This window comes from Mustela nivalis (assembly GCF_964662115.1).
Source record: "Mustela nivalis genome assembly, chromosome: 7".
Taxonomy (NCBI): Eukaryota; Metazoa; Chordata; class Mammalia; order Carnivora; family Mustelidae; genus Mustela; species Mustela nivalis.
In genome coordinates this window covers 78174090-78187706 of record NC_139026.1, presented here as the reverse complement: position 1 = coordinate 78187706, position 13617 = coordinate 78174090, and the positions used below count along the sequence as shown (strand labels likewise).

The window sequence follows — 13617 nt, the reverse complement described above, 5'->3', positions numbered from 1 at the left end:
CCTTGTTTTTCTTTCTTTGCAGGATATCTTAATTTGCAATTACAGTGAGTATACATAGTTTCACGGTATATTAAAAAGGAAAATGCCATTTAAATTAGCTGAAAATTATAATGATATATGTTTACTGGTTTATCTCTACTAGTATATAGGAAAAATAAGTTAATTGTAATAATGTGGTAGATTTTATTTAGACTATGACAAGGTAAAATTAGTATTTGAAATTATTTTACTATTTTTCAAATAGCTGCTTTTGCATTCCATTCATCTTTTCTGCAAAGCTTGCTCTACCATTACAACTCACTGTTTTCATTTCTTTCCCATTTTCTAATGCAATTAAGTAGTCTCATGAATATAATCTGATTCCTGTCTAGATTAGTTTAACTAAAGGCTAAACTAATCCATCAGACTGTCATTTAATGTCATTTGGTCTCTTCAGTATTTTCTGCAGGGCTTCCAATTTGATTATGTCAGAGTTATTTATGTTATTTTAGGCTTTTTGAATCAACAAGGAGTTATTCAGCTTTTCACCACTGTTCTAGGCTTTCTTTTTCTTGCATCCTGATAATATCTTCTTCTAAAATCAACTGGGTGCCAAGAAGAAGAAAATAAAAATTTGACCACTTGTAATGTGTGAGTGGTTAAATATCCACAAATTCTTTACATGTCTACCTACTGATTCTGTGGTGCAGTCACAATAGTTACTAAATATATTTTGAACATGCCAGTCAAATTAATTTTAAGCGTTTTGGCTAGATATTCAAAAGGGGGCACAGCTGTCAAATGGTTTGTTGCAGGAAGCTTGCTTTGTAGAATTATTATTGACATTTAGTCTCCCTGCTGCTTTGCTCAGTTTATTTAGAAGTTTATGTAGGCAACCAGGCATTTCTTCCTTGAACAGTCCAGTTGACTTATGTAACTGGAGGTTTAAATTTTTCAAGTTAATTCTGCTGTGTGTCCTTGAGTTAAGAAGGAATGATCAGAATAATTAAGACAAGGAGTTACACATTTATGGTTAGGAGGCATTGCAACTGAAATTGCATTCTTAAGATACTAGTGTCTTAATAGGTGATTTTCATGGATGGCTGATTATGGCAGCAGTAAGATATGTAATGATTAGCTTTAATGCAGAGTAGTTAACATTGAAACAGTGATCACAGAATTATATGTGATCCAACATACTGCTTGAATGAAAATGAGACTTTTGCACATGACTTAACTATTCTCTTATAATATTAGTTTTGTAGTTGGTCAAAATACCAAGCAGTGTGACTTGTTTTTAAAGGTCTTGGTTTTGTTCATGAATAGTAAGTATAAGGAAGGGTATATTTCTCAAGGTCATGAAGTGATTCTGCTGTTTCATTTTGAGGTAAATTTAGAGATGTTATCATAATCACCTGTTTGGCCTGAATAATGAATAAAGGGTAACCTAGAATGTTTTGACATTTTTTTTTAAGATTTTATTTATTTGACACACAGAGATCACAAGTAGGCAGAGAAGCAGGCAGAGAGAGGAGGATGCAGGCTCCCTGCTGAGCAGAGAGCCCAATGCAGGGATGTGGGGATGCAGGGATCGATCCCATGACCTGGGGATCATGACCTGAGCCAAAGGCAGAGGCTTTAATCCAGGCGCCCCTGTTTTGACATTTTTATAGTGAGCTTAGGTATCCTAAAATAATACTTCTGATGGAGGTTATTTTTGTGACAATGCAGGGAGAGAAGCATTTTGATTGGTAAATGGTACTAAAGGGAAAATATATTATTATTAACATTTGTCCCTGGTGCTTTTTTAAAGTAAAAAAATTAAATAGCTGTCATTTCAAAGTGAAAAATTGACTATTTCAGTGATTATGTTGGATGTAATAATTGTTATGAAAGGGGCGCCTGGGTAGCTCAGTTGGTTGGACGACTGCATTCAGCTCAGGTCATGATCGTGGAGTCCCAGGATCGAGTCCCACATCAGGCTCCCAGCTCCATGGGAAGTCTGCTTCTCCCTCTGACCTCCTCACTTATGTTCTCTCTCACTGTCTCTCTCTCAAATAAATAAATAAAATCTTAAAAAAAAATAATTGTTATGATAAAAAATAATAGATGTTAATGCTAGGAAGACCTTACTAAACAACTGTATTTAAACATAAGAACCCAAGTGAAAAAAGTTATTTTTTAAGAAAAAAATGATATGAAATAAAAAAATAAAATTGAAGAAAAAACCAAACTAGATAAATTTAGAGATATTACCTTAGCCATCTTGAAAAAAGTCAGTGATAGTCTAAAATGAGAAAAATTAATGCTTCCTAAAAATTAATAATCATATACAATACTTTAAAACATACTTTCTTAGCATTTTCACCTACATGCTATATCATGTCTTTGTAGAATTGAAACCTATATAATATAGTGTGAACCTGGAAAAAAAATTTGTTTGTGTGCCATAAACTGCACAAAAGCCTTTAGAACCAGTTTATGAGTCATACTCCATACATATTCCATATGTAAATTTGTAGAATTTAATACAATTTTTCTTACCGCATTCTAGTCAAACCTTGTTATGGATTTAAACATGAGAACCAATACTGTTCCACTCAGCTTGATTAAAGCATTTCTTTAATCATTGTCAACTTTTTGCTGTAGATCCTAATAACTTTCAGACTGGATGTAATGTAAATTCCTATTTTAAAAATGTAAGTAAGCTATCATGTTAGCCAAAGGGTTTGCTACCAGTTGAAGCAAACAGATAACAAACAAAGAGTTCCACAAGTATTTTGAGTAACTGCAGTTTGTCTGTTCTTCCCCTGGAACTCTTTGGAGGCAAGAGCTCCTGTTTAGGTACATTGATTCTTATTGAGTTGTTTTATAGCCCTTGTTTTTATTTATTTTATTCATCAGAGAGGGCATTGCAAAATTTGGGTTTTGCCTCAACCTTACATACACAGTAAATTCATTTAAAAAATTCTTTGGAAAAAAGATAAGAAAAAAATTGTCTCTGGAAAATATTACACATATATATTGTCCAGGTTTCCCAACTGACTCACATGAAATGATTTTTTTTTTCTCTCATTTTGTAGTGTGGTAAGAGCAATTCAAAAGGGAAGAGGAAAAGGAAAAAAGGGAAAAGAAACTCTTTCCTTTCATGCGTGTAACCAGCCTTCAGGGAGAAGTGTGAATTTCTGCCTTAGGCATCCTTTTCATTCCGTCTTTTGACCCCCTATGTCCTTATGCCTGTTATGGTCCATTCCTCCCCTGGGAGGTCAGTTCTCATATAATTCACCCTATTCCAAAGTATTCCTGATTTCAAAATCATTTACTTCCCTTTTTTTTTTCTCTCTTTAAATTCAAATTTGGGACTAAAACCATCTATGGCTTAAGGAATCCATGCTATATATATCCACATTATAACTTAAAACCAATAACCCTCCTTTCTAAGGATGTTTGTAATTTTGAAAGAGGAAGCATTAATTCAAATACTGATCAACAGCACCCTTATGAAGGAAAAAAAAAATCAAGTTATGGAGGAAAGATATTTACCTACTTTTAGCTGAGAGTTTCCAAGATGTATCTGGGGTTTCACTTTTGGGTTCAGATTTCCTAAGCTGTCCTCATTCTCATAGTTGCTTGCATTCCTCTCTACTAAAGCCACAAATTAGAAGCTCCGTTTCTTTTAATTTACTTTGTTTTGTGTTTGTTAGTTTTTGGCTGTAGTGGTTACGAGGCCTCTAACAAAGTAAGCGTTGGTAGCAAGAGTATCAAGTGGGTCATTTTTATGTTAGAAACTGCTTTTATGTTCAAGAAGGGCATTCATAATTACATGAAAGTTGAAACTTTTTCTGCATCAGAGTCTTTATCAGAGCTACAAAAATTAGTTAATGTGTGGGGGTTTAAGGTTTATTCTTCTGCTTGTCTGTGCTTATTTTCTACTGAGTTGTAAAATCATCCATAGTTTTAGATAGGAAAATAGGGGAGTATAACAAAATAAAGTGGAATAATTGAAGAGGCCATATTACCTTTTTTTAGTAACAGAAATATTAAAATTGTTGGCAATATTTGTCATTCTCTCTCCTCTTTATAGGAGAAGCATCCTTTCTCCATGTAATGGAACTAAATGGAATGAAAACTTTAAGTTATGGGAAAGTATCAGGTTATTAGTGTTTTTTTTTTTTTCCCTGCCATCCACTGTCTTTGAACTACTTGTTGCAATGTTGTTTAGAGAAACAACTGAAAATTCATCTAACGTTTATCTGCTTATTAGCTTATATCATCCATATGTTTTTGTTTTTCTTTTAAAGATTTTATTTATTTATTTGACAGACAGAAATCACAAGTAGGCAGAGAGGCAGGCAGAGAGAGAAGAGGAAGCAAGCTCCCTGCTGAGGAGATGCTGGGCTCGATCCCAGGACCCTGGTGGGATCATGACCTGAGTTGAAGGCAGAGGCTTTAACCCACTGAGCCACCCAGGTGCCCCTCATCCATATGTTTTAATAGAGCTCTCTTGTGTTAGATAAACAAAAACTCTGCATATCGGACATAGAAAATTTGGGCTATTTACCAGGGAACCATATCCTTTGAGCTACTGTAGCTCATTTTCATTAGTATAAGCCTAGATTAGGCATTACTCCCCATGTTTTTGGATATCTAGCTTTAAATGACTTGAATTATAAAAAACGTTACTCATTCATCAGACTGCATTATACTTGTGTTTAGTGGTGTCAGGTTGAAACTCTAGAAACACATAGATTTCTTAGGTGATGGCTTTGTTTTCCTTTTTCTAGCCATTATACTGGACCTTTTGATCCCTGGTGAAGATCACTCTAGAATTTTTTTTTCCCCAGAAAGATTGCTAGTCTCTTCTTGGAATAGCAATATATACGTTGATTAGGAAAAACAATTGCAGGCCAATAAATAAAAATTACATGCAAGCCCAAGAAAATAACGGGCTTAAAATAATTTATACTTAAGACCCAATCTCTTCATTTAAAAATATTGGTGATTCTGAAAAATATTTATGGAATTCTGGTCAGAAATATGCTCTATCAAGATTGCTATATGCTTAATTGGAGCCTAGCACATCTGTCTTTTTGTTTATATGACAAATATTGGTATTCAGTACATTCCAATGAGTAAAGATGCCCAATTCTGTGTATTGAATATTGTTTCAATTATACTTCAAAGTCTTTAAGTATATCTTTAGTTTTTCTTACATATTTCTGGTTGAAGATCAATCTTACTAATGGAAAGTACTGCATTTCCCATTTTATTGCCCCCTTTACCTTAGACCTTTTAATAATTTCTAATTATTAGTACAGTGATATTATGAGATTTTATTTTCAATTAATAAAATTACAGTTTTTCACTGATATCATAACAACCATACTCATTTGATTGTAATACCATTTCATATATAATTTTGAAATAGAACATTTTTTTTAGATTTAGTGATGTTCACATGTAGTGTATTAAGAATAAAAAACAAGTTTTAAAAGTAGCATTCTAGTATGTAGTATTAATGGTATTTTCATGTTATGGTATAAAGGCATTACTTTTTGACATTCTTTTGATGATGCCATAAAAATATCTTTTGGGAAGGCTTAAAAGGAAGAAGATATCATTGAAAGTGGTCTTTTTGGGGAAACTGAGAAGGTGGAAACATTTCAGATTTTAAAAAGCAATGGCATCCAAACACTCTTACTACTGATCAAGTTATATAAACTAAGACTCTACATTTTACTGCTAAATAATTTCAACTGAAAGTCTATATACTCTTCTTAGATATATAACGCTGCTTGTTTTTCTACTTACTTTTTGTTCATACAAAATGTATTGCCTTTTTACTGTGTATTGTCCTTTGATGATATCTTTTAAAATTTATTTTAAAGTCTTCAAGCTCATGTATCATTTTTACCTTCTTATCACTTTCGCTTTTTACTGTCTGGTTTGTCCTTCATTGGCTTGGCCTTCCAATACTGTGCCTCGTGATTTTGAAGGCTACAGAAACTTGAGGAAAGCAATCGAGAAGAAAGAAGGTTGGAATATTTCCCAGGTTTTTTATTAAAATGTCATTTAAATATTTAGTTGCCATTCACAAAGAAATGTGTTATAGAATTATAGATTGTTTCAGACTAGATTAGCTTGGTGCTCCTAAAATTAATGATGATTTTACAAAATTGACAAGTACATCAAATATATTTCCAGAAACTACTTTTACAGAATAAAATGGTCACTGTTATTTGGATTAAAATTCATGTGATTTTTGAATGAACTATCATAGTTATGATAGTGAATTCCCTTTTTTAGGCAAAAAAATGACCCTTCAAAACCCACCATTGACTTTCAGGATGTATCTTTCAAAAACTTGTGAACAGTGGGAATTTGTAATTGGGTGGGAACTGAGATTTTGTCATACCCATGCTAAATCGCAGGTGGGTTTTTCTCCTCTCTTCCTTATTTGGTGTAATATTTGCAATATTATATTTGCAATGCAAATGTATTTGTATATATAAATATTTGTAATAGTTTTTGGAAAGCAACATTAAATAGCAACAAACCAATAGGAAACTGTGGCCTTATTACAGATAAGATTTACAAGACATTTTTTAAAAAAGATTTTATTTATTTATTTGTCAGACAGAAATCACAAGTAGGCAGAGAGGCAGGCAGAGGTTGGGGGAGGGGGAGAAACAGACTCCCTGCTGAGCAGAGAGCCAGATGTGGGGCTCCATCTCAGGACCCTGAGGTCATGCATGACCTGAGCTGAAGGCAGAGGCTCAATCCACTGAGCCACCCAGATACCCCTTAAAAGACATTTTTAAGGTTGGATTAGAAATATAATTGTTGCTATTAAAATGTATTTGAGGTGAGTGTCAGAAACAGGTTATTTTCTTTTTTCACTTAAAATTTAGAAGCACGTTTTTGAAGTCTCCATATAATCAATATTTGCATTTTAGTCATTCAGAATTAGAGTTATTTAAACCAGGATTAAGTGGTATTTTACTTCTCATCAGGACTTCTCCTCATAGATTTTTCTAAATAAGCCCCCAGATTATATAATCAAAAGGATTAAGAAAATAATATTTAAATATTTTAGAAGCACCACTTTAGAAATTTCAACTCTTACTTAAAATAAGCTTTTTGGGAACTTTCACTATGTAGTAATTAGTTACAGTAATAACTCATTTTAAATATGAAAGCTTAAAAATTATATTTTCTTAAAATGATTTAATAATTTACATTCCATAATTATATTCCACACATTCTATAGTAGCCTATAGTATCTATAATTTTATTCTATAATTCTATAACTTATTTAAAGTATTCTACAATGAGAATGTAATTCTAATTGTCTGTAAGTTGCACCGGAACTCATCTAACTAGTATATATTTAGGACATTATATTTATCATAAGAATTATAGCATTAAAAATGTGAGATTTCTTCTATTTCAGAAGGTCAAAATAAAATACAGAGTTAAAATAATCTATGGAAGCATCCTTCCACCTTAACATTTTCAAGTCCTTTAACTGTCTTCAGTGAGTAAGGTTTGCTTCCAGTTTTTATATCATCCCTAGAGGACAGCAAAAGCAGAGCAGTTTTATGTCCCCGGATAGGGATTTTTGAACATGAATATGCATACAGATCACCTGAGTGGTCTTATAAAATGAAGATTCCGATTCAGCAAAACTGAGGTGGAGTCCAAGATTTTGCTTATCTAGCTTCTGGGTAATACCAATGCTTCCATGTCTGTGAACTGAACTTTAAGTGTAAGATTCTAGAATACCCCCCGGTAGTCAAGAAACTTGGTTCTAGTACACTTGAGTGGATTAACTTCCCCAGGCCAGTTTCTTTTTAGGTTTTCACCAAAAATGTTAACATTGGTAGTCAAATGTCAAAGGGGTTAAACCACATGATCAGTAGTGTTCCTTCTAGCTCCAAGATTTTGATTCTTTGTAGCGTGCAAATGTAAATATCTTTCATTGCTGCTTAGTTATTTTAGATATCAATTTGTCTCACTTTATTGAGAACTTGAATGTTTGAGATACAATTATTATAAAGTATCAACTTGTATTTTTTTTTAAGAGTATTTATTTATTTATTTGACAGACAGAGATTACAAATAGGCAGAGAGGCAGGCAGGGAGAGAGGAGGAAGCAGGCTCCCCACCGAGCAGAGAGCCCGATGTGGGGCTCGATCCCAGAACCTTGAGATCACGACCTGAGCTAAAGGCAGAAGCTTTAACCCACTGAGCCACCCAGGCGCCCCTCAACTTGTATTTTTAAAAGCTTCAGTCTTAAGTGATTTATAAAGGGAAATTAATGTACAGTTACAACTGTTGATCTTTCTACATCAGAATTGGCATGAACAGTTTCTAATACATGAGTTAACTTTATATATAGGTGAAAAGTAACATTTGCTGGATACTGGTGACTTGGAGAAAGTAGGAGGGTTAGAATAAAGTGGTTATTTAGCTCTAAACCAGAGTGAGAGGGAATTTGGGCTGGAGCTTAAATAATGAAGCAATCAACAATAACAAAAACTGTGTGCTGCAACAGTTTACAGAGAAAGACTACATAGGGGAAAGACTGGGGAATGCTGATGGGGAATATCTTTCCAAACATATTCACCTGTCTTAGCCTTAACCTTAGTCCTAACCTCAAGTATAGTCTGTTTGAGTGCCCAGTACTGTCCTTTGAGTGGGATGATGGGTGAAGGGAATTTCTTTTTATAGTTGCAGTTGGAACTGCATGATGGAAATCAACAGCCTTAGTATAACACAAGTGATGTAAGAGAGGCATTCAGTATAATCAAAAATTTTCTCTAACAAAATGAGTTAACAACAATCATGCAGCCCTGTTAGAATTTTCTTGATTTCTTTCCAGTTAAGATTGTTTTATTGGTATTGCTACTAGTTGTTCCTTCTCACTCTAGAGATATGCCATCTTCTATGCATCTTTATGCATCTTTCAGCCTGCGCCATTAGACTCCAACATAATTCGTGCATGAGACCCATAGAGGTGACAAACAGATGCTCATGCACAGTCATAGAGATTAGTGTATTTAATAAACAGTTACTGAACATTTATTATGTACATCCCCTGGGTACTGGGGACATAATGCTGAGTCAAACAGGCATGATCCCTGCCCTCTTAAGGGATTACAGTTTAGTAGGAAAGACAGAAATTAAAGAAATAATGACAAAAAGAGCATGAATTAAGAATTCTGAAAAGTGCTTAAAAGGGAAAAATATTTTTATTGTTCTGAGTACAAAAGTATCTGTGAGAACTGGAACCTAGGGTTAAACATTACAATTTAATAATAACAGAACTTAAATAAGATTAAAATTTTATCCTAGAAACTCAAAACAAGTCTAGGTTTTAAGGCAGTTTTTGAAAGAAATGATAGCTGTTATAAAAGTATTTAGATAAAGTCTTTAAGCTCTTTGTACGAGGATTTTATTTGGAGAATATCTGAGTATTTTTTTTTTTTATCCTTGATGATTTCAAAATGTTAACAGTGGCATAAGAAGAAATCTTTCACATATAGATTTATTTGAAGTTCACTTTCTTAATATTATTTAGTATGATTGAATGTATGAGTCTAGTGAGCAGATGCCTAACTTCTGTGCATAGTTGATCATGATTGCTGGACCCTAAAAGAGTCCCAGTGAATTAAGTGTGAAAGACTTTGCTTGCTGTACTGTGCACTGTCTTCTTCTCAAGGCCACTGGGGCTGAGTTAGGTTGGCTATAAGCATTACCTGACATCAGTATGTGGTTAGAGCTGTTAGTACCAGATGATAGAATAGGAGGCTTCTATTTGGTATGGCCAATCTTGGGGCAGATCCTGAAATTTCCTATTCAGTCAAAGGTCAGGTTGAACCTGAGACAGTTTTGATGTGCCAAGACCCTTTTCTGTGAGAACAGTTTAAGTAAAGTCCTGTGTCATAGGTATGGCCTAGGAAAAAAGCCTGTGCTATTACTAGAGAAGATCTAACCACTATAATGGATACAGCCAGTGTAGACAAACTTACTGTGAGCAGATTTATCCTGGATCTCTAAATTTATCCTTAAATGTATTAGGACATCAATTAAATTTCAAATTCTGTATCTTTATATTTAAGATGGGAAAAGCCATATATTTAGATGAGAAAAGAAAAACATGTGATTTCCTTTGAATTTAAATCACCTATGTTCTAGTTAATTGGCTGTCACTGTGACTAGTTCAGAGCTATTTCATCAGATCTCATGCCCTAAGGTATAATCTATTTTTCAGTGTTTCTAGAAAATAAGCTGTTCTCCAATGATATAATTCACTATTGTTTGAATGGCAATTTCTGTTTTCCTTTGACGCATCAGACATAACTTTGCTCAGTCAAATGATAAACTCTTAGTTTGTTTTCACAAATAATTGATGATTTTTAAGATCATCAATTTTTAAGATTTGGGAGACAAAAGTGAAAAATTTTCCTATTTTAATACTGTACCCTTTTGTTCCTTTTTTTTTTTAAAGTGTGGCTGGTAAAGAGGATAATACAGATACTGATCAAGAGAAGAAAGAAGAAAAAGGTATTACTGAAAGAGAAAACAACGAATTAGAAGTGGTAAGTATGACTACATTTCAGTGCCTGAATTTAGCTTGCTTATGGTTGCTGGTAACTATACTAGCTTTTATATGTAGAAAAGACAAATGATTATCATGCATCCATTTTAAACTAGGTGCTTGAGGACTTCTTTTCTTCAGAAATAGGAACTATAAAATACTAGCAACTCTCAATCTTGTACAACGCAAAAGCCTTGTGTGTGTGGGGGGGGAGGGTAGAATACTAGGATAGATGAAGTACTATTTTATTTATTTAAAATAAAATTATGTAAAAACCCTAAAATTGTGGAATGATTTTTGTACTTGATGAAAGGTGAAATTTGTGTACTTCTGTATTTAGTACTCCAGCAATCTCTCTTAATGAAGTAATCAGTTTATTTTGTTAATATTGTGCTATTAATGATCATAAATTACATTTTAGGAAGAGAGTCAAGAAGTGAGTGATCACGAGGAAGAAGAGGAGGAGGAGGAGGAGGAAGAAGATGACATTGAAGGGGGTGAAAGCTCCGATGAATCAGATTCTGAATCAGATGAGAAAGGTACTTGCTGTTCAGTACAAGGGCAAAAATTAATTTGGGCAATTTTTTAAAAATATGGGCAGGCAACATTCTCCATTTCCTTCTTGATGAGGGCAGCTTTTAGAACTGCCGCCTTGTGTATCCCCTCCCTGCCTCATGTTTCTGCCCCTCCTGGAATTAGTCCTTGTGTGATTTCCATTCTTAGCACAAATAGTGTCTGTTGTCACTGATCAATGTGAACAGTCTATCTTGTTTACCTCTTTTTTAGTTTTTGGTTTATCCAGGACATTTTCTTTATAGCTGCTAAGTGAATACCTGGGTATAGATGATGGTTTTCATACTTTTGCTTGCAAGTTAGAATTATGATATTGTGGCCTATTACAGTGTGTTTATTTTTTCTTTTATAAATAGCCAATTATCAAGCAGACTTAGCAAACATTACTTGTGAAATTGCAATCAAGCAGAAGCTGATTGATGAACTAGAGAACAGCCAGAAAAGACTGCAGACACTGAAAAAGCAATATGAGGAGAAGCTAATGATGCTACAACATAAAATTCGGGACACTCAGCTTGAGAGAGACCAGGTGCTGCAGAACTTAGGTAAGAATTACATTTACTCCTAATTAAAGTTCCAACTAAATTGCAAAAATGGGTTTTTATCGTGTCTGCCTTTAGAGGAAAGAAATTGCATTAGAAGCCACATTATATGTGAGTTTGTCTCATTATGTCAAATATTGCTTATTTTTTCATTCTGGTACCTGTCTAGGTTATTTAATTATTTTGTGCAAAGTTGTGGCTAATTGTTTTTACTATCTTGATTTATGCTGGGAATATTTTTTAAATTAAGAAAAAACAAAACAAAACAAAACAAAACTTAAGGGCACCTGGGTGGCTCAGTGGGTTAAGCCTCTGCCTTTGGCTCAGGTTATGATCTCAGGGTCCTTTGGTAGAGGCCTGGAGGCTGTCTGCTCAGCAGGGAGCCTGCTTCTCCCTCTCTCTCTGCCTGCCTCTCTGCCTACTTTTGATCTCTCTCTCTGTCAAATAGATAAGTAAAATCTTTTAAAAAAAAAATCTTAAAAAAAAAAAAAACTTAAATAATTGTTAAACAAGCTGAGAGTAGCTAATAAAAGAGAGTGATTCACAGATGCCCTGGCCTCCTGAGGTTTGTGTTAGGAAGGTAGTTTTTCTCTGAGCTCATGAATTGTAAATCTACAAAATGATAATCTGTATCTCATAGAAATAAATACAAATACCCTTTGGTCGTTTAGGTTCAGTGGAATCTTACTCAGAAGAAAAGGCAAAAAAAGTTAGGTCTGAATATGAAAAGAAACTTCAAGCCATGAATAAAGAACTACAAAGACTTCAGACAGCCCAAAAAGAGCATGCAAGACTGCTTAAAAACCAGTCTCAATATGAAAAACAATTGAAGAAATTGCAGCAGGATGTGATGGAAATGAAAAAAACAAAGGTATTGATTATATTTTGCATTAAAGTCTGATGTTGAGGATATTTGTGTCATTTGGGACAAAAAAATTATTGTGGTTCTTTCCATATTCAATAAAAGGTAACCCAGTCTTACAAATAATGCATTTTCTTTTGGCAATTAGAAGTTGTTTCCTATACTCATCCATTGTCAAAGCCTTTCTTTATAGTAGCTGAAAATCATGTCAAAAACAGGGCTTCTTTGACTGATAGATATAGCTCTCTTCCTGAAACACATAATATATCTTGAACATGCAAAAAATTATTGATAATTACATAATGAGCACTATATTTCTATTTAAGTTATTAAACATTACAGTATACACAAAACTTCCTATGTATGAAGTTTTGCCCCCAGAGGTAACTACTGTCTGCCTCCAGAGGTAACAACTAACTTGAATTTAGTGTTTATCCTTCCCATACACAGAAAAGTATAAATTGTCTTCTTGACAAAAGAGAGTATGTGAATCCTTATCTGTTCTGTGTTTTTGTTGTGGGATTAATTATTCTTATTAACATTTGGTATGACAATCAATGTCAAATAGCAAATGTGAAATAGCAAATGTGAAAATGATTTAGGAAATTTTAGATCATAATGTGTCTTTGCTGATGACTGCAATAGCTAAAATTATTAGGTGCTTACTATACGCCAGACATTGTTATTAGCACTCTACAGGTATTACTCAATAAATTGTCATGATAGTCCAATAATGCCATAGAGTTGTTATCTCTATTTTTATATATGACAAATGAAAACTTAGAGAGGTTAAGTAATTTGTTCAAGGTCATATAGCTACTGGTAATAAGTACTAAAAATTCCTTCAAGTTACAGAACAATTGAACACTGAATATAAAATGGATACAGCACTAAGCAATTGATAGAAACGTATTAGAAAAGTATTAGAAATAGAAATGTTTCTATTTCTAATTAGAAATTTTAAGTAGAATTTCTAATTCTATTTCTGTGATCAGCATTGACCATTTAAAATGTGCATCAAAGCTCCATTTTTTTCCTTGTTAAGTATTCAGAATTCT

At 33.6% G+C, this 13617-nt stretch overlaps 1 protein-coding gene across 9 annotated transcripts in view; it reads left to right on the top strand.

Annotated features, from left to right (window-relative positions):
• Positions 1-13617, top strand: part of KIF21A (kinesin family member 21A) — a 153321-nt gene that overhangs the window by 96384 nt on the left and 43320 nt on the right. For 5 of the 9 annotated variants that reach the window (XM_082740717.1, XM_082740716.1, XM_082740720.1 and 2 more), the window contains exons 12-15: positions 10493-10583; positions 11004-11121; positions 11512-11700; positions 12369-12568. In XM_082740717.1, the coding sequence (XP_082596843.1) occupies positions 10493-10583; positions 11004-11121; positions 11512-11700; positions 12369-12568 (598 nt within the window). Of the gene's footprint in view, positions 1-5975; positions 6015-10492; positions 10584-11003; positions 11122-11511; positions 11701-12368; positions 12569-13617 lie in introns of all 9 variants that reach the window. The other 4 variants (XM_082740712.1, XM_082740713.1, XM_082740718.1 and 1 more) reach the window with 1 other exon arrangement.